At 42.3% G+C, this 26,111-nt stretch overlaps 2 protein-coding genes across 2 annotated transcripts in view; one reads left to right on the plus strand and one right to left on the minus strand.

Moving 5' to 3' along the window:
• The first annotated feature begins 1,302 nt into the window (after window positions 1–1,302).
• Window positions 1,303–3,106, plus strand: chac1 (ChaC, cation transport regulator homolog 1 (E. coli)). Its single transcript, XM_034075914.2, has 3 exons — window positions 1,303–1,971; window positions 2,122–2,157; window positions 2,281–3,106. The coding sequence occupies exons 1-3, from the start codon at window positions 1,798–1,800 to the stop codon at window positions 2,662–2,664; spliced, it is 594 nt and encodes a 197-aa protein (XP_033931805.1). The 5' UTR covers window positions 1,303–1,797; the 3' UTR covers window positions 2,665–3,106.
• A 1,501-nt stretch (window positions 3,107–4,607) lies between these two features.
• The window catches only part of ino80 (INO80 complex ATPase subunit), a 44,473-nt gene continuing 22,969 nt past the window's right edge, over window positions 4,608–26,111 (minus strand). The window contains 10 exon segments of the mRNA XM_034075958.1: window positions 4,608–6,069; window positions 6,729–6,944; window positions 8,712–8,883; window positions 9,257–9,415; window positions 9,992–10,080; window positions 10,165–10,267; window positions 10,870–11,028; window positions 12,134–12,206; window positions 12,874–12,968; window positions 17,895–18,022. Of these exon segments, the coding sequence (XP_033931849.1) occupies window positions 5,852–6,069; window positions 6,729–6,944; window positions 8,712–8,883; window positions 9,257–9,415; window positions 9,992–10,080; window positions 10,165–10,267; window positions 10,870–11,028; window positions 12,134–12,206; window positions 12,874–12,968; window positions 17,895–18,022 (1,412 nt within the window). The 3' untranslated portion in view covers window positions 4,608–5,851.

Below are 26,111 nucleotides of genomic sequence, written 5' to 3' on the forward strand. Positions count from 1 at the left end.
CTCAGAAAAGCCTGCATATACGTGGCTAGCAGTAGGCCCGATGGACATGCAAGGCAATATATAATGAGATGGAAGCTTTTGCATGATACAAAGATGCTTAAAGGCCTGGATATGCAGTGCTTTAGAATAATGAAGAGCTGATACAGTTGTCTGGCTTTGTATTCAGGCAGACACAGCTGGCTATATATCTATTGAGCACAGATGAGCCTCTGCTGTAAGAGATCCTGCAGGAGGGTTGGGCATTTTTTGTATGATCAGGTCTTCCAAGTATTTTGTGTATTAGAAATGCACATGGGTTGTCCACACACATAGTTTCAGATCATCTATTAGCCTGTCACAAAAGGATGGTTGTTGGATCATTTGTATTAAAGCGGATGCATTTTTGTCTTGAAAAAGTTGGAATGATTCTGCAAGAATAAGCTTTTGGCCCTAGTGAACCTACCAATTGCATGTGACCTGTCAAACTGACCCTACATACTAGAAGTATCAACAAAAAACGAAACTGTGATTATATACAAAACATCAAATTACACATTTGCACATTTCTTCACCACTTTCACTCCCAGGTTCCAGATGGCTGGGATGAATGTGGTGGTGGTAACTTGGTAAGACATCATTGGTCTTGCATCTGGATCTTTACATTGTGGGACTAGATTATTCACCTGCTCTAGATAATGTAAACATCCATATAGTGGGCTTATTAATGTATTGATCACAGGATGAGTTAATTCCAATCCTATTGTGTTCAGCTCAGGACCGTCAGGTTATGATTTATTCAATGTTTTTTTATGTATAAATTCACATATCATCTTATATTTTTCTCTTTAATTTCTTGGTGGCACAGTTTGTGTAATGAACTACACATCACCTTATATCAGAATCAGAATACCTTTATTAGTCCCACAGAGGGGAAATTTGCATCGTTACAGCAGGAAAGAGCCACAGACAGCTTAAATATATATAGACCTCTTCTTCCTTTAGCTCAATTCTGATGCAATGTCTTGGTATGTTGCTTGGTTGCTGCAATGGCCCTGAAATGATGTTGGAAGTTGCATCAGCCAGAGAGTGACTACACAGGCGACCAATCATAACTCGAGACATATAGAATTACAGTTCATCGGCCAATCAGGTTAAAAGACACGTTTGCGGCTCAAGTTAAATTTGTGCCAATAGCGTAAGCAGTTTGGCTACAAATCCCGCCTTTTCAAGCGCACCGAAGTCGGATTGGATAAAATGCTGAAGAGGACGAGCCTCTCTTTAATATTATTGGTCGAAAACTGTGTCTTGTACTCGCCGACCTACTGTGGACTGTATAAATATGTAAGCGCCGCTGCGCTATGTTATCGGAGATAGGATTCAAATCACCGCTATCGGCTGCCAGAAGATAAGCTACAAGGCGTTTCTAACAAGAACAACACTAAATCAAAACTTAACACTTTCGCTCGTAAGCTTGAAATTGGTAGCGTTACCGGCCGGCCAACTAGCTGGCCGAAACGATTTTTGATTAGTTTCCATTGGTTCAAAGGCCGAAGCGGCTGCCATGGATTTTTAAGGCATAATGCGGCATCTCTAATGCAACGGCAATGCATAGTGCAAGGCAAAATCAAGAGCGAAACTCCATCGTCGCAACTGCCAAGCAGTTGGGCTCAAATACGGTCCGTGGTATACCTGTGAGCCAACCGGTTCCACTGCTCCTGGACCGGAGGAAGCTAACGCTAGCTAGTTAGGCAGCTTAGCTAACAACATCAATTGAAAGATTAATTGATTCCATCGATTCATCGTCAACACTAATACAAAATGAAGCCTCAAGACATCACCACCGGGAAGCCCAGCAGCCTGTGGATCTTCGGGTACGGGTCACTGGTGTGGAAGCCTGACTTCAAGTACAGGAGGAGCCAGGTCGGCTACATTCAAGGCTACAAGAGACGGTTCTGGCACGGAGACAACTTCCACCGCGGGAACGACGAGTTGGTAAGATGCTTAATGTGTTTGCTTTACTTAATTTGGCACTTATATGATATGATGTTGGCTTGCTTGCTGCTGGTGTATTTGGTGCTTGACTCAACATTTGCCACAGGCGTTGTCCCATGACGTGACGCATTTATTTCTCTCTCTCTGCAGCCCGGAAGAGTGGTGACGCTGATTGAAGATGATGACGTAAGTGGAAAGCGCGACTGCCTCTTGAATGGGCGTTTCCAGTCTTTTTAAATTCAGTGTTATTCCCAATTGATAATAACAAATAAACCTTAAAAATAATAAATGTTTTTTCTCTTCTCACAGGAGAGCACCTGGGGTGTGGCATTCGAGGTGACAGGCTCTCAAGTTGAGGAGTCCTTGAAGTACCTGAATGTGCGCGAGGGGGTCCGCGGAGGCTATGTCACCAAGATGGTGGAGTTCTTCCCAGAGGGGGAGAACCAGCCTTCAGTTCAGGCACTGGTGTACATCGCCACCGCAGACAACACGCTCTACCTGGGGCCGGCTAGCTCGGAGATGATCGGAGTCCAGATCGCAGTGTGCAGGGGGAAGTCGGGCCACAACCTGGAGTACCTGCTCCGCCTGGCCGAGTTCATGAGGAACAGCTGCCCACAGGTTGAAGACCACCACCTGTTCTCCATCGAGGCCGCGGCACTGACCGTGGTGTCCTATGTGTTGGCCTCCCAGTAGCTCGTACCCTTTGTCACACACATACACACACACAACACTGAGGCTTGTCACATGTCATGCCAGTCCAACCATTTTTAATGTTGTGAAATCTATCTTCACACGACCATCTGGTGTACTTGAATGCTACTAAGTGATAATAAAAAAGGAAGCATGACATTAAGAGGTCTTTTTTTTTTTTACTGAAGCATGACCTGATGTTTGCAATGTAATGCTACATCTGTATGATGAATTGTTGTTACTGTAAACATCTTTTTTTATTTGCACAGTTCAGATTCTGTCCTACCCATACAGACGGTACAACACTAATTGTCATGGTGAAAACTTGTTTGCAATTCACCTGTGATGTGTTTTTCAAAAGTGCACACCTGTTTGTTTTTTTTAAAGCTCATGGTGCCAACTTTTATTCAGTTGCAAACATCAATAAAAAAAGTTAAATAAATAACTCTTTGTTTTGTTTGTGCCTTAAAGGTGCTATGACTAACTAAATGCATTAATCCCCAGGCAGCATCACAGTTGATGTATACCCAAATAAATAATATAAGGCATGTGATTCACAGCCAAGGAACACTAGTAAAGCTTTTATATTGATTGTATTCATGACCCACTCTTAATGTGTTGTGATGGCTATGATAGGGTTAAAGACAAAGGACTACGGTGCAATACATAGTTTTAGCGTTGACCCTCATTCCCAACGAACCATGTTTTTAAATAAACTGAATGGGGTCTTTTCACATATCTTTTACGTTTTTGCAGAGCAAAAATCCCTCAAATAAAATGAGATTTGAAAAAGTGTAAATAAAGATAAAGGGATGAAATATATTTCATAAAACAAACCAGAAGCACAAGATTATGGGAATAACAAAATACTTAATGTCAGCTTCTTTTTCTCAAGGCTTACTAAGAAAACACCTTTAGGAGTGAAAATCACACATGTTAAGGTCAAGCCTGTGATGGAGGCCTCATTTTTAAATGATCAGAAGCTTCAAAGGTTGGGAACCACCAACAACATACTGAATATTACAAATAGGGATTTTATATTAGCATATGCTACATTTGACGACCGCTCAAGGGCTGAGGCTTGTTCCAAGAGGCCGTTTTACTGCGATACAGTCAGCTACAGTCCTTGTTTATGACTGGGTTGCCGAATGTCCTCTAGCAGCATTATAATCCAGATAACTATGTAAACCTGTTTTTTGGAACAGTATACACACAAACAAACAAACAAACAAACAAACAAACAAACATGTACACTCCCAAATGTTGGCCGGAGCAGCTTGTCCCTTGGACGTGTTTCAAGTCAGAGTCTATCTAGCCTCAGAGGCTTATATAACCGAGGCCGGGGACGAGCCCAGACCTGGAAGTCCTGTGTTTACAGTCTGTGCCGTGGTCATGTCAGAGTGCAGCAGGAAGAACATGCTGCTGCTGCGCTCATCAACTTCAAATCTCAGCAGCCCCTCACCCAACATGCATTGCCTTGATTGGGTTGTTTCCATACGCTTTATCCAGGTCGAAACTCAAGGTCAGACCCTTAAGTGTTTGTTAGTCAGTTCGCCCAACTAAAAAAACATCTTTCAACATTCAAACCCCGGATATGTAACAAAACCTGGAGAATATAAATAAATTCATATCACTTTTACTCATATTGCATGCAGAAGAGTCGGGGAAAGCCAAGAGATGCACTTTACACTACAAGGTTGTCTTTTTTGTTTTTTACCAGATGTCCTCCGATAAAACCCATTTTCCAAAGTTTTATTTTGGTTCAAATGTATGAAGAATCACTAAAGTGTAGTTACTTAATATTCATGTGTTTTTCATATTTAAATATTTTACTTCAACTCGTTTTGGAAGCATGAAGTTTACAACCCCCCTGGTAAACTATGGTTCTGAATGACAATAAGCAATACACGTATAATGAAATAATGAAATAGAAAAAGCAGAGCGGCTGATTTAGCACTCTTTTATTTTCAGTTGGCTCCTTCTGTTAGTAAAATGGCAGACGCATTTTCTTCATATGTACACATGACCTATAAAAATAGACAGGCAAATGAGGGGAAAGTCAGAGGAAAGGTCGCTCTCATTATTATGTACATCAATATAGAACATCATATTTTAATCACACTATAAACACAAAACAAACAAAACCTCTAACAGATGTAGTGCTCAACTTAGGACACCGATGCAAACATATTTTTTTTCCTAAAACATCAATGACGTCAAAGAGAACCACAGACTTCTCATCACAAAGAAAAACGATATCTGAAAAATAATAAAAATGGCTTCAGTACAATTTACACTGTCTTACAGGTGAATAGCCCGTTTCGCATTCTTAATATAGCTCAAATAACTTAAATATAGACAACCAAAGTGTATTCATAAATGTACTGTTAGCAGCATTGCCGGATCAACCATTACCCCTCATTATGGAATACAATTTTTTACATCTTTCATTTCCCCATCAGACAAAAAATATATGTTTTTTTTTATTTCCGTCTGTGAGGGAATACCTTTTATGGACAAATATTTTTCAAAAATCTTAAAGACCTGCCATGTCGGTATGGGTGCTCGCGTCTTTTCTTACAAAAATAGTAGCTTTAGTAGAAAAGCTGTTTGGTAAAGAGTGGGTTGGTAAGGTAGGGTTCACGTTACTGTCTGAGCACTGAGCATATCTACAGAACAATTAAATAACCTCATGTACATGTGTGAGAGTCAATAACACGGAAAAATGGAAGACGTGGCTCAGTGCATTTTGACAGAAGCTCCTTTAGCCAACATTTCAAAGCCCTTTGCGCTACATGTGTTGGTTTTAGTTCACAGCTAGCAAATCAAAAGAGTTTCCTGTCTGGAAAGGTACAGTCTGTCTTCCCAAAAAGCACTTGGAAGAGGTCTTGTCGCAATGCAAACAAAAATACTTTAGGCGGATTTTGTCCACTGACCCAGACTCTTTCGAATAAAAGTGAACCGAGAAATGTGGACGCTGGTCGGTACTGCACCTTTAAATGATCCATGTGATTGTCTGTTTGTGTGTGTGGAGAAGCTAGCAGACAAAGCATGGTCCTCCGGGTAGTGAGCCTCAGTTTCAGTTAAGGGCGTCTGTGTGGTTCACAGTGAGAGTAGGTCAGTTATCTCTGTGTGTGTGTGTGTGTTATACTGAGACAGTTAGAGCACATTCATGAGTGTCCGAGTGCTTCTATCGAGCCCCAGCGGGACCCTTGCCCTTCCTGACTGCGCCGTGGCTGCTGCTGCTACTGCTGCTGTGGTGCTGGTGGCTGGGGGCCAGCTGTTTGTGGGGGCTGGGGGTGGAGGCCCCTCCTCTGGCCTGCGGAGAGGAGCTCCTGCTGGGGTTGAAGGCGGGGCTGGTACCGGACCGGCCCAGGGAAGGCTGCAGGGGGCTGGACGCAGCGAGGCCTGCTGGGAGGAGGGACCAACATGCGCCTGTTACTCTCTAAAGACACTAGCAGTGTGTCCAAAATAAATATATTATAATGCGTCTCAAATAGTGCCGACCCTTAAACCTCAGCTGGAGAGAGCCAGACGTTTATTTATAGTCATATTTTAATAACCTCTATACCCCAGTTAATGCAACCCAACAAATTAACCATTTTGACTGGTTGTTCTCATACTTTTAAATTATGTTTAATAAACAATTCCTCCAGAATTTTCAAAATAAAAGTATTGCAGCCCTTTCTTTTACAGGTACACAAGGGTGTGTACAAGCATACCTTTTGCAATATATATAAATTGCTATATATTAGCATGTTTTGTTTTGTAATTTGAGCCATTCCCCTGGCTCTTATTTGAGATCTGGCAATTCTTTGAATAGCTTTTATATCAAAATGTAGGTTGTGTAATTCTCCCAGCTTCCTGTTTTGGCAAGTAATATAGAAAAATATCAACACACTTAACAATTTTAGACTATCAGGAAATGATTTGTGCCCTTATGCATGATAATCAACTACACCTTCGGATTACCACTGTCAATTAATCTCACGGATAGACCCCAACTTGTCTTGTTTAATAATGATTTGGTTAAGTTGTTCAATATATTGTGTTTGCTATTCACCAACCTTTAGAGACACTGTAACCGTACGCAGCAAAAGCTGCTGCAGAGGCAGCCGCTGCTCCGGCCATCGCCCCCGCCATGGCCGCCGCACTGCCCGCTGTCGACTTGCGCCCGCGTCCTTTACCTCCAGACTTAGTCCCGCCTCCAGATCCTTTGGGCCGCCCCCGACTCCGCCCAGACCGGCCTCTGCCAGGACTAACCGCGTCCGAGGCAGAAACACCTGAAGACGAAATTCAGAAAATTATTATTTGTATCCACATCCTTTCCAAAGCAAGCTGTACAAGTTCCTGGAATACATAACGGCTTTAACACATTCCGAGAACACAGCAGTGTGTGAGAGAAATGTCTGATTTGGCATTAACCCAATCTTTCAAGGAAACTCAGATGATAGCTTTACTGCAGCATCGCAGTATAACTACACAATAATCATTACTCATCATTACCCTAAGTACAGGCTCAAGCTAAAACTGGAATATTGGTCTCATTTTCCATAGGCTTTGCAGAATTACAGCCAGGTCGTCTCACTGGAATGTTCCTCATCCCTAAAGGAACCTTCTCCCTCTCTTTCTCTCCACCTACTCTTTCTGTCAACTCTGTTTAGCTCTTTCAATAACACTGCATAATGTTAAAAAATATATTTTTTTCCTATAATCTTTCTGACAGAAGCCTCTTAGTATGGCGGCAAAATTCCCAATTGGGTTTTAAAGAAGCAGCATGTATTTAGGAGGGATTACTTTATTGCAGTGCCTCCAAAGTGGGATATACTGCAAAAACCACAGTTGATCTGGATCCCACAGTACGGAACATACTAAAACATTGCAACCAGGGCAAAATAAAACCCTCATAATTCTCGATAATCAGCTACATAACACGTATGAGGTAACAGGCTACTTGCTCAGTGGATGGAGGCCTATATAAACACAAATCCTGATTGAAATGGACCAGCAGGACGTGTGTGTACTGCAATGACCTTCATGTAAGTCACACCCAGATCTGCTTTTCTAACATACTTCTAACAACACAAGATAACACCAAGGTTATGCTATGGTTTTGAGAAGGACAGAGTTTATGTAGCAACACTATCTGAAATGAGGAATATAAACATTTGGACAGTGTGCGTTGTAAAAAAAATTGAAGTAACATTTGTAGTAGTAGTAGTTGTGCTAAAAGTACATTTCTATTTGAAATGTAGAGGTGAAAAAGTGGATGTATTTAAGTATTCAAAGTACTTGATTAACTGTATTTAGTTAATTTCCACTGCAATGTAAATGTGACAATTGTCTTAGCAAATGTTAAATGTGAGTATTCATTGATTACCCCACAATAGCTGCCCCCTGCTCCTAGTACTAGACTCCTGGTACAAGGATGGGTTAAAAGCAGAGAACAAATGTATCTTTGTGTGCTGTGTGCTCTGCATGTGTGGCCATTAAAGAGGGTTTCATCCCTCCCAATTCTTCTTTTTCCTCTTCTAATATAATTGAATTGTGTAATTAAACAGCAATTACACAATAGGACATACCAAAAAGCGTTTTACGGTTGGAGCTCCACAAGGCACGGTACGAAGATTTCATATACATTTTACAGAAACGAGCTGGCAAAGTAAAATAAGGTCTTCTTGACAGAGTTCCTACACCCTTACTCAAGTCAAATTCAGGCCCCTTTCAAGCACAGTCCAGCTGTTTTAATTCACAAAAGCAATTAGGCTTATTTTATTTCTTCGTATGAAGGTCTAATAACTATGCAGTAAGATAGTAATTTATCTTATTCATTTACAATTTCTAGCACTGAAAACATCTTGAAATCTGAACACCACATTGAATTTCAAGTACTAACCCTAATCTTACCAAAGTGTATTTCTTGTGCCACTGACAAGCCAGTATCGCATTTACAATTATTCTGGTAGCTCCTAAAATAAGGCACAAGCGGTGAACAGTGAACTGTTCCACTCCCTTCATCAAAGTCAAACTCGGCCAACTGGTTCCCTCACCATTCATGTTGTCGGAGGCCGATCCGGACACTGAGGAGGGGGAGTTTGTGGCGCGGGACTGGTGCGCCGAGGACACCGGATCGTCCACGATGACCAGCATGTCACTGCTGCTCTCGTCGGCGTCGGCGTCCGGGGGCAACGAGCCGGGCTGGAGCTCGCTGCTCAGGGAGATCTGTCCGGGAAGAGGAGCCAACACAGACACACACACAGGCTGGGGGTCAACACCGCGGGAAGTAAGGGAACCGGGCCGTACAGCAAAGGAGACGATAAGAGGAACGATGCAAGGAATAGGAAGGATAAGGAAGGAAGGAAGTAAGGAAGGAAGAATAGAGCAAGGAAGCAAAGCAGAATAGAGGATATAGAGCAGATAAGAGGATAGAAAGGAATTCATAATTAATAACCAAACCACATTAAGAGGAGACAGTTTTGGATCCTAATGGAGAAGCCATCACTATCCTCAGCATTTGTGTTCTCTTCCCATTCCTTCACTTTCATAACAAGACATTCACTCACTCCCTTGTATGTTTCCGACCGGACTTCCTCACCTCACTAAAAGGACTGGGCATGGCTGAGTCCATGTCCATGCTGATGAAGGAGTCGTCTCCGTCAGCAGAGAGGTTGGAGTTGTCTGCAGAGTGAGCGTGAGAGATGACCAGGTTCACCTCCTTCTTTTTCTTGTTCTCCGTCTCCTCGTTCTTCTTATGCTGGTTAAGAACAGGCGAGAGGCCAGGTTAGCATCTGCTAGATTTTACAACCCCTCCTTTTTTCTTGTCGTAACTAAATCTCACATCCTTTAGTATCCGGCTGGCCAGTCAAATCATTTATTCCAAAGCGAGATAACTCAGCTAATTCAGGCCAGATCTCCATGTAATGTAATGTCATTCAGCTCTGACGTATAAACAGGCAACATTGTTGACAAAAATGCAAAAGTTTGTTTATTTTTTGTTCATATTCTTTATAGATTTACTGAGCTATTTTTGGCTAGATTAACTTAAAGGTTTCACATAATGTCATGATTGAAATAGATGAAAATGTCATGTTTTCATTGACTAAAAATATTCAAAAAAATATACTTGATAAGACTAAAATACCGCAAAACACAGACTTTTTGTTTAAAAAAACGAAACCTTGAATTATATGATAAAGACGATCCTTCTCTCCCTCCAATAAGCCATCCTGTTTTACATTTTACATTCCACATTTGTTCTATCCTTTCTTTTCATTTGACACATCCTGTCTCTTCGTTCCACCACCCTCCTGCTGGTCGTGTTGAACTGTACCTTCTCAGCGTACTTCTCCCGCTTCCTCTTGCGCTCTTTCACCTTGCTGCACTCCTCCAGCTGCTTCTTCTCATCCTGTCTCTGACGCACTGCAGGAGAAGACCCCATGTATATTAGTTGTGACGTTAGCTTTCGTCCAAAGAAAACGGCCAATCAAGAAAAAGATTCCTCACGTTTCTTCTCCAGCTCGTCGTCATCCAGCAGCAGGCTGACCACCTCTTTGGGTTTCAGTGTGTCGGGTTTGAAGTTTCCTCCTGAGATCACCACCCTTTGGATCTTATTACATAAAGAAATGATCTATTAATAAACTCTGTAATTAAATCCTAGCTGCAGTATGATTTATATGTGTTTTTACATGTTTTAACTCCAAAACAACTCAGCAGGTTAAAACAAAATAGATCACGAAAAAAAGACAATTTATCACAGCCAGAAACGGTAAACACTAACATAATCATTGGATTTGGTCATTTTTCCAATTTGTCCTCGAACAATATCATGTGTGACGGGTTTCCATCAGGAAACATGACCAAAATCTAAGCTCTAAAATAGTGATGTTTCATAAAAATCCTTATATTTTACATGCCTCATTTGAAATTTTGCAGGTAAAAATGTATTGTTGTAATAAATTATCAAAGATATCAAAAATGGTATTTGTATTTTATATGAATTTACGGCATTTTAAAAATCTGACACTGCACAAAATATTTTTTGTAATTTTCCTCTGCCTCTAGCCATGGTCATGCTGTTTCCATAGTTTCATATATTTGTATTGCAGTAAATAAACAAGGCCAGAATAAGTAACGGTGTTCAGAGGGTTCAAACACTCAAGTTGCAACCGTCATCTGTGCGTTGGATGAATGATCACTTGTGTTTCTGACCTCGCTCTTCTCCTTGGCCCGCTGCAGGATCCTCTCCTCGATGGACCCCTGACAGATCAGGCGGTAGACGGTCACCTGCTTGGTCTGCCCCAGCCTGTGGGCTCGGTCCATGGCCTGCTGGTCCACCGTGGGGTTCCAGTCACTGTCGTAGAAGATAACCTGAAAGAGAACATTCAAAAAAGGCTTCACTTTTCTGCTGTTTTTGTTATTGTTTACCACACGGTTCAACATGTGTGATAACAGCTCAACACAATGCAGGCACTCCCCCTTCTCTTTAACTCCTGACACTAGTAATTACAGGGATATGAACCTCCCTTTCACACGACAGATGTCCCGTGTTAACAGTCACGTCAACTCATTGTCATGAATGCTAATCCCACACGAACAGGGCTTCAGGGACGCAGAGGGAGATTATGCTCAGATTGAGAAAAACAGAGAGACTATATCATCATATATGAGTGATCCGCCGCTTCCATGCACACATTGTCATTACAGCAACATCTTATCAAAGGTCCTACAGAAAGTTTGACTGGTTATAAAATGTTCTTAAATTAAAACTGATGCCTCTATCTCCATAGCAATGGTTATGGCTAGGTCCCTGCGTCTAATTCCCGGTATAAGCAGACAAACTAAACAAAATAATCGCAGTGAGTTGTAAGATAGCCAGTTAAAAAGAAAGCAGGATATTTTTTTATAGAGAATTAAACATGTCCAAGCTATATGTTGTGATTATTGCTCATACTGGGGCCCAATGCGTAAAGAAGAGAATCAATTCATTGACCAAAGAACCCAAAAAAAAAAAGGAAAGTGATGAAACATTGGGGTGAACAAGAGTCAAGCTGGGTCGTTGTTCAACTGATAGAAAGCATTCATAATGGAGCATGCACCGCTTCTCCTGCTCTGGTGTGTAATGTGACCATTTTATTTATTCAAATATATTGGGATGTGAAAATATGAATTGGTAACTTAATCCAGGTATACCGTGTTTCACCATTATCATATAACAGTATTAATCTTTCATAGTCGCACTTAGATGCATTGCTATGCATTCTGCAAACAATCGTGTTCAGGAAAGAAAAGACAGTGTTTCAAATAAAGCGTTCGTCTGGAACACTTGAATGAAATGCACTAATTAGCCAGATGAGAAACATCTAGAACACCAGGTCACAGAGGTCTTCCCAAACTACGTTTTCTGAAAATGTACTCTGTATTTTGATGCATTTAAGAAATATAAATGCTGTTTTTTTGTGTGTTGAATACTCACAGTGTCAGCAGCAGTCAGGTTGATGCCGAGCCCTCCAGCCCTCGTACTCAGCAGAAACACAAAGATGTCCGTCCTGCAGAGAGGGAGGAAGTCACACAAAATGAAATGATATCGATTACAACAGTAATAGTCCATACCTTAAAAAGTATCATGGCACAAAATTGAGTTACAAACTCAGTTAGAACCAGAAATGTCCACACCAATTTAAGTCTGGAAGCAGAACTGAAATAAAACATGTGCCCTAGCATTAAGCTGCTTCAATACTCCCCCCCCCCCCAACAATAGCCAGAGTACCACTGGCGGCTCCAAGCTGTACATTAATGTAAACCAGAGCATGGAAATATACGTATATTTGGACATACGCATGTAAGATTAAACTGTTCAGTGATTGCTGCAATAAACGGAAAGTCAGATTTACAGTCAGTGGTAAAAAAGTGAGTGTTAGGTTTCTCACACACACACACACACACACACACACACACACACACACACACACACACACACACACACACACACACACACACACACACACACACACACACACACACACACACACACACACACACACACACACACACACACACACACACACACACACACACACACACACACACACACACACACACACACACACACACACACACACACACACACACACACACACACACACACACACACACACACACACACACACACACACACACACACACACACACACTGTAGATTGTATCTTTACCCACCGGCTCTGGAAATCCGCCACCATGTCTCTGCGCTCTGAGATCTTGGAGGACCCGTCGAGGCGCATGTAGATGTGCTTACGATAGACCATGTATTCCTGGAGAAATGGGACATTACAATGAGGAAAACCAAGAACAGAATGACGTGGTATTATCTGAGGGAGTGACGGGTGCTGGCAAACATCACACGGCTATACAACTATTTAACAGCTACCTTTTCTTTGTCATCCTTTCTTGTGTAGCCCTGCATTTCTCTTAAATGTGCCAGAACTCGGCGCCGTACAGTCCCAGTTGAGATCCAGATACTCAAATATTAGAAAACGTTAGCTATAGCAAAGTTGTCACATGCGATCAGTGAATACCTTACTTTGAAACGACTTTAATCAAATAACTCGATCCACTCCTGCATGGTATTTATTACAAATGTATGTAACTTAATATTCCTGGATTACCTTTATTACATATTTTGAAACTCTTGTCGTCCAAACCTGAAGGACTCTCAAACGGTTTTTCCAAAGTTCTTAAAAATGCACCGCTACTTCCTCTGCGGAACAGATCAGCCCTGAAGCTGTACTTATTCAGTTTCATGGATCAAGAAATACTAATCTTTAAAGTAAGAATGTCTGTCCAAAGCAAAATTTGCGTCCACATTTCTAAAATCCCACATTTCGAATGCATATTTGTTGGGTTTGAAACCTCCATCCGTGCCTAAGGAGACACTGTAGAAGGCCATAATTTGATATTCTATTCCTCCCAAAAGTCGGCCAAGCTAAGAGTGTGTGCGTTTGTGCGATGGGAGGGGTTCTTGAGTGCAACAGCAGTGATGAGGTGACATGTTGATCTCTCTTTAAGCGCGGCCCTGAACCGGTGACCTCTTCACTCAAACATGTCAGCGCCCCCACAATCACTGGCACACATCAGGAGCCACCTCTCGCGACCATTAACACTGATATCAATGATTTGACACGATGTTCTCTGTGACACTCGGGGGCCTCCGTCCCGCCAGGCCCTGCCCTCCTCTTCCCCTGTGTCTGGCTCTGTTCCCATCAGCCCCATCTGCTCCCAGTGAACACTACATTAGGGACCATTAGCACGGCGCTACACATAATGCTGCTAACCTTGTTGAGTTGATGGCTTGCCAGCAGGATGTTGCAGATATTGTTGCTTTCGCAGACTTTCTCAGCCTTTCCTAATCTCAAAAATTATCTAAATAGTCAGACCATTTCAGAAATACATCACCTCTCAGATTTAAACATAGTATTTAACATTCTCTACTAGCTTCAGCTGCCATGATTTACAGCTTGTGGAGTCCCGGTGTCCCACTGAAATCTATACCTTCAACAGCTGGCAATTTTCTCCTCTATGTTTGTTTGGGTTGGTGTTAATCAGAAGTGACAAGGCTTTCTTTCTGCAGTTTTTCACTGATTTTGTAATGCTTGCTAATGTTATAAATCAGTTCAACCTTTAACTGGATGAAATGTTAATCTTGTTCAACAAACTGTCAGCAGCTTATTCCAGAGCACATTTAATTAAACAGAATCTTTATGGCGCTGGGTTTTGACAACAACAACAAACTTGAAATGATGAATGCTGGGAGGAAAAAAAAGCACACTGACATTCCCTCTTTCCTGGCTTATGTTAGAGTCTCAAAATGCATTTTTAGTTGGAACGTTCATAGTTGGAACTAGGGTGTGCATTAAAACCTTCGCTTGAAAAAAGAAAAAAGTGGCAGCCAGGTTGTTCTCAACTTCCTAAACATTAATGAGTCCCCAAAGTCTAGAAACACAGTGTGAATGTATTGCTGTTCGGAGGTTGGGAACACAGTGTGCACGGTCACAGTCTGTTCCCAGCCCGACAACTCATAAAAAAAGTATTTAAAAAGAAAAAGAACACGTAGGAGTGGCACTTTCGATACAGTTGTGCCAGCGAAAACTGTAGATTGCCAACATTTTATAATACCAACAGACCTTTATAAGGGATACATTGCAATTCTAACCAGTTTGTGAAAACGTATTTAAATGCCATGACACATCCAGTGCATATTCTACCATCCGAGCACTGGAAAACTATCAAAATGGATAACATTAACCTACCATTAAATTAAAAGACTCCTAAGATTTTACACATCTGAGTTATATGTGGAAACATTTATATTAAAACAGCATTTTTAACTCCCAATAGAGCTGCGCAAAGTCTGATCATTCTCTTAAGTGATGTCACTTGAGTCATCGTTAGTTGAGACTACAATTTAGGGGGGAAAAGGGGGGGGGGGGGGGTGGTTGAGTTTGAAAGACGTGAGCCTACCTCATCTTAGCTTAGGCTGATGGCTACGTAAGCTACTACAGCCTTAACACACACACATCTAGGAGTAAACTTCTGGCTGCCTGTTTGCATTGTGGGCAATGTGTTTTTTTACGATATCTCTCGTTGTGCCACATCTAATTTGATATTTTTTCTTTTACAGTGTAAATCATGAGTCCGACAATGTTAGAGGGGTGCAATGTTAAAATGGTTGAGTACTCTTTAAAATGGTTTAGTATCAGTAAGTGGCCACATAAACATGGACCATGAAGGCAACACTATCCATCCAGAGCCTCAAAGTTAACGTTCACAATAAAGAAAACTGCACTACCCATGATCCCTTAATCAGACTCTTCATTCATCACAAGTTAGAGTTTTTTTCTATCGTATTAAAAATCTCAGTGTAGCAGAAATATTTAATACAAATAATCGGTATGTATTATAAATAATCACAATTTTCAGCCATGCTTTGTATTGCGTAATGGGTTACTGTACCCCACTTCATAAAGAAGAATCCGCAGCTGACTTTTTGGGCTGTAATACCCTCGTCATTGAGGGCATTCCCGCCAGCACTGTAATCTGAACTGCCGACTTGCAGTACAGTAAAGAGTCTAAGCAGCCACAGACACACCACTCAAGCAGGGGGGCAGTGACTTGGCGGTCCTGCTCCACTATCGGCTGCTGCCAGATTCTGGCCACCCGGATCTCAATGATCCATCACCCAACTCTGTGATGTCACCAGAAGAACCGGGCAGCCAACTGGTGACGACAACAATGAGGCTAATGACAGAGATTAGCATCAGCCTCTCCTTCACTCTTTCCCTTAGTCACAGTCCCAAGTTCAGGAAATCAACTCCATCTGCAGAGTTTTCATCCCCGACTGATGATACAGATAATACGATGTAGGAAAACTGACGCAAGATTTGGGGAATACATGATTTCATTTAGTCCATTAGTAGAGGAGATGCTGGCACAGCCTCCCATTACTGTATGAGGTCACTTAGACCGTAAAAAAGGCACTTTAACAGAGCTCTTTGGGGCAGGAAGAAGATTAACTGTATCATTCAAGCAGAACGCCACCGCCATGCTCAATTACTGACACTTGATTGGTCCATCTCACTGTCACCATGACAAAAACTCTTGGCATCATATCATGTGATTAAATGTTATATCAGATTGGTCTGTCACAATAACTACTAGGATAATTTGTTGTCCCAGAAAATAATAGCAAGTTGGAAAAAAATATATACAATAGTAGACAATATTTTTGACCACTGTAGTTAATTAAATAATCGCCCCCAAAAAGTACCCCCTTTAAAATATGAAAAAAATAAAATTCAATACATTTTTCATTTGAAGAATATTCGAGGGTGTTGGAATTCATAGAAAAATGATTATATCGATAAGTAGATAACATAATTATCGTGACAGGATTCTACAGGTATATTCATGCACATGTATATATTACATTATAAATCTTGACGCCAACTATTCACTTAATATGAGATCTTTATTTTTAACTACTCCTAAAGAAGAAAAGGAGCAATACCTTGTAATTTCAAGCTAAGTACACTACTGGCACACTACTGGCAAAACACAGTATTTAACTAGCCTTCATTACCCAAGATATCTATAGCACTCTCACACTGTTTTCCAGACACACAGGAAGACGGTTCTTAACCACCTGGGCTGGGTCCATCGGCCTTCAAAAGATTTAGCCGTGGAAACGGCAGAGCACCGTGTGAACAGGGAAGGAATTCCCAATGACATCATGCCAGAAGCTTTTGGCTCCATAGCGATGTTTCTAACAAGTAAGGAGGCAACAATAGGGTACGTACCGGGGCTGTTAACACATGACTACGGGCAAAATGGCTTTTCACTGTTGTTTTTTCCATGGGACCTTCAACCTGATTGCTTCTGACTTTCAAAAGCTTAAACACAAAGCCACTTTTCCATGTTTCATGAAGTGGTTCTGTTCATCATTGTTGTCTAAAGGGACTTGAAAAAAGAATCACACTACTATTTCTTATTGGTGTTGATGTTCCCTCATCTCCTCTCCCCCTCTTCATCCTCATCTACCGTTGTCTCTTGCAGATTTTCTAACCCCAAGGCCCCTTGCCACTCCCATCTCCCCCTCTCCCCTCGCCTCGCTCCTTCCAGTCATCCCTCCCATCTGGCTGCCTCCCCTACAGATGAGACCCTGATAATTAGCCCTGACCTGTTAATGAGCCCTCTAATCAGAGCACTAACGAGGGACAGGAAGGATGATTAGAGGTACTGGAGTTCAATACCTCGCCAGTGGAAGCCGACCAGTTCAACAACTGGCTTCGAGAATCACAGATATATGCAAACGACATATTAAAAGGTGTGTTACCTTATCATTTCTGTTCGTGGCACTTAAAGGTTTGGATTTGCTTTGGATAAATGTGTCCGCTAAATGAAAAGTAATGAATTAATATGCATCTAGCATCTTTTTTTTTTGTGGGAATCTGTGTACTGTGTATCACTGTGTAAATTGACTATTTAATGAAGCATTCATTTCAGTAGAGCAAAGCTTTGAGAGAATATGTCACAATGACTGTCCAGGGTGTGTGTGTGTGTGTGTGTGTGTGTGTGTGTGTGTGTGTGTGTGTGTGTGTGTGTGTGTGTGTGTGTGTGTGTGTGTGTGTGTGTGTGTGTGTGTGTGTGTGTGTGTGTGTGTGTGTGTGTGTGTGTGTGTATACCTCCAGCAGGTCTATCATGCGGGTCATTTGGGAGTAGATGAGGACTCTGTGTCCCTGGTTCTTTAGCCGACTCAACAGGATATCCAAGGTGTGGAGCTTGCCACTGTCCGTGATCAGGCTCTCCTTATCTAAAAGAGGAAGAGTCAGAGAGGTGAGGATCAAAACTACCTGGATAGCGAGAAACTCATGCTAACCATTTTATGCAGACAGACAGAGTAAAATGACACTTTTTTGTAGCACAAAATGTAGCATCGCACTGGTTCCCTTAACTAAAAGTCAATACGATTTTTACAAAGGATTTAGGATTATAGCAGAAAATAATAATAATAATAATAATAATAATTCCTTGCATTTATTATAGCGCTTTTCCAGTGCTCAAAGCGCTTTACAGATACACATTACACATATTTTGTATACATGCAATGGTCACTGTGGACAATACCCACAGGAGCAAGTTCAGGTGAAGTGTCTTGCCCAAGGACAAGACACAGATCAGTGGAAAACAAACATTTGTGATACTTACATGTTTTGTTCAGCTAAATAATCTTTGCAAATGAATACCATTTCAAAAAGGGTTTTAAAGCGTAATTGCATTCGCCAGAAGAAAAAAAAGTTAACGTTTTAACAGCTATAAACAAACTACACCATCATTTCAACACTACTTAGCTTGAGGGGGATTAGTTTCTAGTATGTATTTGTTATTAAAATAAAAGCTTCAAAATTCTAGAGCGGGATATTTCTCGATGTATATTATGCCATAGAACCAAAAACCGTCAAAAAACCCAAATGCAAAAATGATCACTCATTTCTATGTTTTAGGACTCATTCCTGCAGCACTCTTTATATAACCATAATGGCCTTTTTTATGTAAAGAAATCAACAATCAAAGCTTTTCAAGACAACCTTTCCCCATATTGCAAATATTTAGTATGTCAACATGGCAGAATACGGAACAGCCTTGCCCAATTAATGCAGAGATTATGAACTCTTCCCTAATCAATACAAGTCTTCGTTAAGACTGTATTGTCGAGCATAAAGACCCTTTCACTGGAGCGGATCAACCCTGGATCAATCCTGCTAAATCTGTCCCTGATTGCCGATTGTTTAAATAAAGCATGTGCCCTTATTGACTGGACTGCTGATGAGAGCGCAGAGTGAGAATGAACAAGAGCAATGGAGAGAGAGAACAAGAAAGAAAGAGAAATTGCGAGGAAAGGCGTGATTTACACTCCATTTCAAACAATGGCACAAAAGAAGAGCAAATAGGCCCGGCAGTTGGTCTTGCTCACATTACTGCCAGCATCGTATTAGGCGCTCTTTGGCCCTCAAATGGGAAGCAATCTGACCCTAGGTCTGCTTTTCAAGTGGTTCCCTTCATGTCCAGCTGATGAGGAATTAACGTCATCTGGTACAATGGCACAATGGGAAAAGGGCCTGCCATCGACCGGGCGACAGGCACACTATGGTGTTTGAACAGAGGTCCTGACCCTGAGCACGAAAAACCTAAGGCCAGGTCCAGGGTCGGGTGACCGGGTCGGGGCCGGGGTTACAAGAGAGTCCCTATGGGAGCATAGGGCTCGGCCATATTGCGCTCAAATTGGGACACTTGTTCCTCAGCCCTTTTGTAATGCGAAAACCTGGACTAAATATATCCCCACCATATTTTCTTGCTTTGCCAAAGTAAGGCAACCAACTGTGTTCAAATCACGTTCTATTAACCCACAAAACATGGCCAGGAAACGTGAACCCCAAGCAAATCACGACTACCTGCCACAGTATCTGCTAAACCTAGTGTAATTATTGCTTGAAGACAATCAAAAGCGCTAAGTATTCTGGATGATCCAACAAAACTCAGGGACTGAATCTTTCTCCCTTTTCAAGCAGTAGCATGCTATGCTAATACGTACTCCGGCTGAACCCTGACCCGTGACCCTTTGGTATAGCCCCCCGAAAAAGGTCAGGCCCTGTAGAGGTGTTAAAGAGGAACTAATAGAACAGATGAACAGCGGAAACACTCTGGGGAGGTATTGGAAAGCTCACCTATAGGTCACTGTGGAGTGGTGCCAGAATGTCAAACACATTCAGCCTGTTTGGTCACAGTCGTAGAGCTCCCATGTGCTGACAGAGTGAGCTCTGAATCTGTTCTATTTATGTCTTTTATTTCACTTTGTTGGTTTTTTGCTCCAGACAGCTGGTGTATTGCGGGCATAGTGAATAAGCGTTTTACTATTGTTGTCATTCCTTGTTAACATTCTCAGAGAATGTAAAATAACTACATTTAGACTCAAACATAGAGAAAAAGACAGTAAAGAGGGCATAGCAGGATAATAAAATATACTCATAACACTGTAATAGCAAGGGACAATATACAAAATCTAAGGCGGTCCCAACATAACTTACGACATACTGCAAGGTAGGCAGTTGTTTGACATTGCTGTGGCTCAATTCGGTATGTACCAAGAGACCAGCGCACCGCAGTCCCTGAGATACACAAACATCCTGCCATCAAAGGCCTATAATTGGCCTTGGCGTCAAGAAAGTGGAAGAATTGAAAAGTAAAAAAGGAAGCAAGCGTGAGACATGTGGAAAAAGTTCCAGACAGAAAGTAAAAGGGGTCTGTGGTGGCTCCGGCTACAGTGAGGCTGTATTAGCATGGTGGCGGCGGTGGTGATGTCGTGGTTAAGATCAGACGTGGTCCTTCTTACCGCAGGTGCCAGTATAACCACCGTTACTGCTCAGTCAAGGGCACCAACCAGCACTGCGGGGGCCACGCTGCCCACCAACCAGATACAAACCAACATTTGGCAAAGACGCCAATGCTCTATAAGGCGATATTGCTCAACCACTGCCGCCAATCTGTTTCTGTTTAGCAGATTACATTTAAGCTTCTAGACTCCAATGTCACGTTTAAAGCATGTTAAAGCCCCTATCGGAGGATTTCTGTGGCCAAAGAGGGCAACATGTTGTGAGTATTTAATCTGATTCTTGAAGGGCGTAAATTGTAAATCAGAAAATCCCATATTAAGCACTTAAATACTATTATACGTATTATTTCAGTACGAAGAAGCATGTCAGTCGGGGTAATCCTTTTTTTTTGTTCCGGGATTATGAAGGAGACCCCTAAGAGCAGAGCTCCTTAAGACAGCCACCGTCTGATATTTGACTACACGGTTGATATTCTTACATTTTGATCTTTGTGTACTAGCTGAGGGCACTATCTGATCTGAACATATTTGAAAGTCAGTGGCATTTAGCTGACCGAGAAATGATTGGCAGAAAGAAGATACTACATTGCCAAAGGGAAGCAACAAATCCAACAGTACTGACGAGGCCTTTTTGAAAACTGACTGCTGCTCTGAGACTATCCACACTCCCTAAAGGCCGGCGATATGGCTTACTACGGAGCCCCCTAGGGGACATGGAGAAGAAAAAAACAATAATTTAAAAAAAAAATGTTTTGCGAGATATCGCAAAACCCCTTTGCGAGATCTCGCAATACTTTTGCGAGATCTCGCAAAACCCCGTTGCGGTTTGTAGACGGTCCCTAAGCACTCCTCCTCTCCCTCCTCCAGCTGCAGATTGTGACCAATTCTTGATGTTTAGCTCGGATGACGGCGCGTATCAAACTGTTCTGATAAAAACGACTCTGTAGCTCGTTGTCTACCTTGCAATGATTGTAAAGTCATGTTGTTTGTATTTTTACAACGTTATGTTCATGAGTTATTGATCCGCGAAATTCGAATCTGTCAATAACTCAGCTCAGAGGGACGTGCATGTCCCCTCGCTCTGAGTGTTTTCTTGAGGTGTCTTCACTTATGTGAAACCCTTTTATACAGTCTATGTGTGAAACCCGTGCCTATTGCCAAGCACTGATGTTATATCTTTATATTTAAGGCCAAGCTCAAAGTAAAATCGATGAACCACTCCATTGTTGTGGTTTCTGTGTTGCCGTAGCAGCCGAACTGACCAGGAAGTACTAAATGAAAAGTATTGCGAGATCTCGCAAAGGGGTTTTGCGATATCTCGCAAAACATTTATTTATTTTTCAAATTTTTAATCGTAGGCTTACAGAGAATGAGGTGGCCGAGTTCAAAATCATTTAGAGCATCATACCGAAAATCTCTATTTCTAAATATCGCTGCCATGACCTATAAAGCAAAGCCAAGAAAATTAATAATTGGGTTTTAGGGAGAGCTTTGGTGGTCTGCCTCATTCCAACATAACACTTATGGCTTACGGTATAAGCTAAATGTGGCCGAAGAGAAATGCATGACCATTGGTCATAAATGTGAGCAAACGGGAAGCATTAAGCATGTAGCATGAATTACGGAGAGCTTAGAAGGATTCAAATGGATATGTCTATATGTCTAACTCGTGTGGCGATTTAAATAAAATGACCTTAGTTTATATGAAATTCAGTAAAAATGTGTTACGTAGTAGTGTTTTTTTCTTTTGCGAAAACAATTACGACATTTGATAGTCAAAGACCTTTTCTTCCATGACCAAGACAAGATGGAGAAGACATGACATCAATGTAATTCAACACTGTGACAATATCCAGATGCAATAATGTTGTTTTAAAAAAAAGACAAAAATAAATAAATAAAAATAAAAACTCTAGCTTTTTTTAATTGTGTCACATTCCACCTTCAGTTTGCCCATACTGGGGTCCCTTTCTCTCTCTCAAAGAAAAACACACACTTGGGCATCCTGTCCATCTATGTAGTCTCATTCTTCATTCGGGAAAATTGTGCTCCTAGAATTCATAAAGTTTGCGGGCTAGGGTCGGTTTGGATTGGTTGATTAAAGCATTTTTTGCGTTGCGGATTTGCTCTCGTACCGCCCCGGTGAATTTTTTCCAGTAAAATAGAACCAAATAAAAAAAAAACTGCCAAAATGACCAAGAGTTTTTATATAGCTGAGGGAAAAGTCAAAAGGGTCTCAGCCCATCTCACACAAAAAACAGCACATCATTATTTGAATACACAAGGGACAACAACTATGATTTGCATTCAAAAGCACAGAAATGGACACAAAACAACTTTCTAATTGTGGAGTGACGAAGAACAAGGCCTGCGTTAAGACCACACCCCAAAAACACAAGCAAATCCCATGTGGTGTCACACCACTCTGCTGTTGCTATGGATACACATATCAAGCTTCACCACCTGCCCTGCCCCCCTCTCATAGCACCCCCCTACCCCCACACACCCACCTAAATCCAATCCAGTTTTAAACAGCGGCCCTCCCCATCTCCTCCCATCCTCACCTCCTGCCGGCAGATTAGGCTACACTCCCCTGTCCCTCCTCTCTCCCCCTTTTTCTACCACATCCACAGCACCCTCCAGCTCCCTCCTCTGCTACTACAAACTCCCCCCTGTACACCCTCTCTCCCTCCCCCTACTGTCTGTCCCCCGACAGTGTAATCCAATCCCTGTAGGGCCAGAGCCAGGGGCCTGACACGGTCCTGACCCAATTAGAGGCCTGCTGCCAGCTAATTAACCCCGGCCCAGCCCTGGTGCCTGGCGCCTGATACTCCCAAACCAACTACGACGCTAATTCCATTAATACGCCGCTACAGTCTTCTGTCCTGTGCTGTCCCCTCTGCTACTGCTGCTGCAAAAGCCAAAGAGCAGAGCCACACCAACCAGGGAGGGAAAGTGGGCCAGATGTGATCGTAAAGGGTGGAGGCGAATGGCAGCGAGATCGTAGAGTGAAAAAAAAAATAAGTTGATGAAAGAAGATAGATGGGTGGTTATGTGAGAAAGAGAGACAGATGGGGGGCCACAGAGCGGGTCGAATGAGCGATCGAACCTAGCGTCAGCTCCTCACTGTATAATGATACATTACACTGTGCGATCAATAAGTCAATGGGCAACACTTGTTCGGAGCCGCTGATGATGGAAATATTAGCCCGACACTACTTCGCTGCTTATTGACAAAAATGTGGGACTTAAACTTAATTTTCTCACAGCCGAAGCATCAGTACGGCTAAGAGCCAGATGCCAGCGGGAGGTTTTGGAAGCGATGGAAACAGATTTTTTGGTTGCTCTAGTGAAGCTTTACAAATGGAACCCCCCCAAAAAGACTTCCGTCTGCAACTAGAACACACTCTAGTGTCTCCACTCTAGAACTCCGGAGAAGACAAACACACACTCCAAAAAGCCCGAAAGATGTGTCTGTGTGACCACTTTTGACAGAAAATGAGTGATGGATTGCGTTCATGTAAATAAATGGAAATAAATTCATAAATGGAATGTGTTTGCAGATACATCACTGTCTGTCTCTCCAGGAACATGCCAGAAGCTTCCCTTGGTTCTATAGGAGCCGTTAAGCAGGGGTAGAGACAGACAGTCTGATGAGGACTTTCACCACACCACAGGAGCCCACGGTGAACTCTGTCATTAAGACAGATCACTCTCGGCCAGCACTGACTCGACACACACCGCAGATGAAAGCTAGTTGGCTAAGGGACAAAGTGAGCTGAGATACAACTCGGCTTCCATGTTCAAAGATATCCTCATGGAAGTATAATGTGGCTAATGTCTCCCCCTTCAGTCTACTTTGGGATCAAAGTTTCTTAAAGTATCAGTGAACACACTTTGGGGCACTTTTATAGCCATAACTTGGATAAGGAAGTCAGAACTTCTCCCTTTACACACTTGGCTGGAAGGTTTTTGTTTTTTTCTATGCTGCCAAAAAAGAAATTCCGCAGACGGTTGCCGGTGCCAGTTTAACGCACGTTGAAAAAGGGCAGAGTCAGACGGTGGTGTGGTGAGGCTGGCCGTCTGTGTTGTTGTGTGCCCGTCTATCAGAGGGCCGGGGGGCGCTTCCTGCCATTTTGCTGGAGAGCAGAGTTTCTTTGAAGGGACAGGAAGGCAGAACTGCATTTCCCACAGCCTGATGTAGGCTGGGCCAGACCTGACTCTCTCTCTGTCTCACAGTCTTATTGATACACATAAATACAGTCATTAAAAACTAGCTGCAAAACAAGAGGCACAAAAATAGTCCTTTACCATCCCGTTCACACACATATCTTCCTCTACAGCACAGTCGATTCCCAGCTCGCATTAAAGCTAGCAAAAAAGGAGTCAAAAGTTGGCGCTGTAGCGAGAAGGCCGTCATTTTGCGGAATGGCTCCTTATAATTACTGTAAGTGATGCAGAGCCCACACAGACAGCGAGGGTATGTTATTTCTGTGTCACACTGGAATGTTCTGCAAATAATCCTATAGCACGCAAAACGACTTCCCGTCAGAAGTGATTTTTAACCTTTATCGACATGAAATGTGTCTGTATGTGACAAGTTTTTCCGCAATGCAAAAGACAGGTGACCACAGAACAGCAGCATTATAGCAAACAAACAAGGCTTGGAATGTCTCTCTTGATTATAGTCAAAACCTCTTGGTCTGTCGCGTCCTGGTGGCTAAGACTACATTACTGCATACATGCGTAACATGGGTTCAATTCCTGACTCATAATAATACCCTGCATGTGCCTTGCTATCGCTCTGATCAGGTGCAGCAGTATCGTACCGTATGTTTACGGGTTAGTTTGTCCGTTTGTCAGCAATATTAAATAAAAACTCCAAGCCCAATTGTCATAACATCTAGTGGAAGGGTGATGGGCCAAGGAAGAACCCATTTCGTTTTGGAACAGATACACAAATTGCTTTTTACTTCAACATCTCGAGACAGGGATCAGTCTTGGTAAAGGTCTAGGATCTCCTAGTTAATGCTGTTAAAAAAAAGAGTAGATCTATGTTTTTGAATGAAAAACATAGTTTCCCAGGGAAATGTGTCTATCACAATAACATAAAAAACAAACAAATCTGAGACCCAAGACATTAAGGCCTCAATTGTTTTTTCCTGATCTACGGACCGATTCTTAATAAGTCCTCTGATTAGATTCCTCCGTCGATATCAGTGGGCAGCCGTACTCACGCCATGGCGCTCAAAACAAACAGTTATTCAGCTCTGCCATTTGTTCTAGAAAGGTGCGGGGCTGGGAGTGCAGAGGAGAGGGAGGGTGGGAAACTTCAGCTTAGCTACTGTACATATCTAGGCCTTGATGTGGCAACAATGTGTTCAGCGGAGGACGGGTGCCGGAGTGTTGGGTCACTTCCTTCCTACTGAGGCTGAGAAAGAAGTGAGAGACCAGACGGACTGAGAGGCTTTGGCCAGATACTGATTTCAGATCAGCGCCCCCGTCCTGTCCG

The sequence above is a fragment of the Pseudochaenichthys georgianus genome, chromosome 24, assembly GCF_902827115.2.
Source record: "Pseudochaenichthys georgianus chromosome 24, fPseGeo1.2, whole genome shotgun sequence".
Lineage (NCBI taxonomy): Eukaryota > Metazoa > Chordata > Actinopteri > Perciformes > Channichthyidae > Pseudochaenichthys > Pseudochaenichthys georgianus.

Coding starts and splice junctions, on each gene's coding strand:
- chac1 (XM_034075914.2), top strand. CDS start 1,798: ATGAAGCCTCAAGACATCACCACCGGGAAGCCCAGCAGCCTGTGGATC. Junction 1,972..2,121: donor ACCGCGGGAACGACGAGTTG/GTAAGATGCTTA, acceptor CTCTCTCTGCAG/CCCGGAAGAGTGGTGACGCT. Junction 2,158..2,280: donor CGCTGATTGAAGATGATGAC/GTAAGTGGAAAG, acceptor CTCTTCTCACAG/GAGAGCACCTGGGGTGTGGC.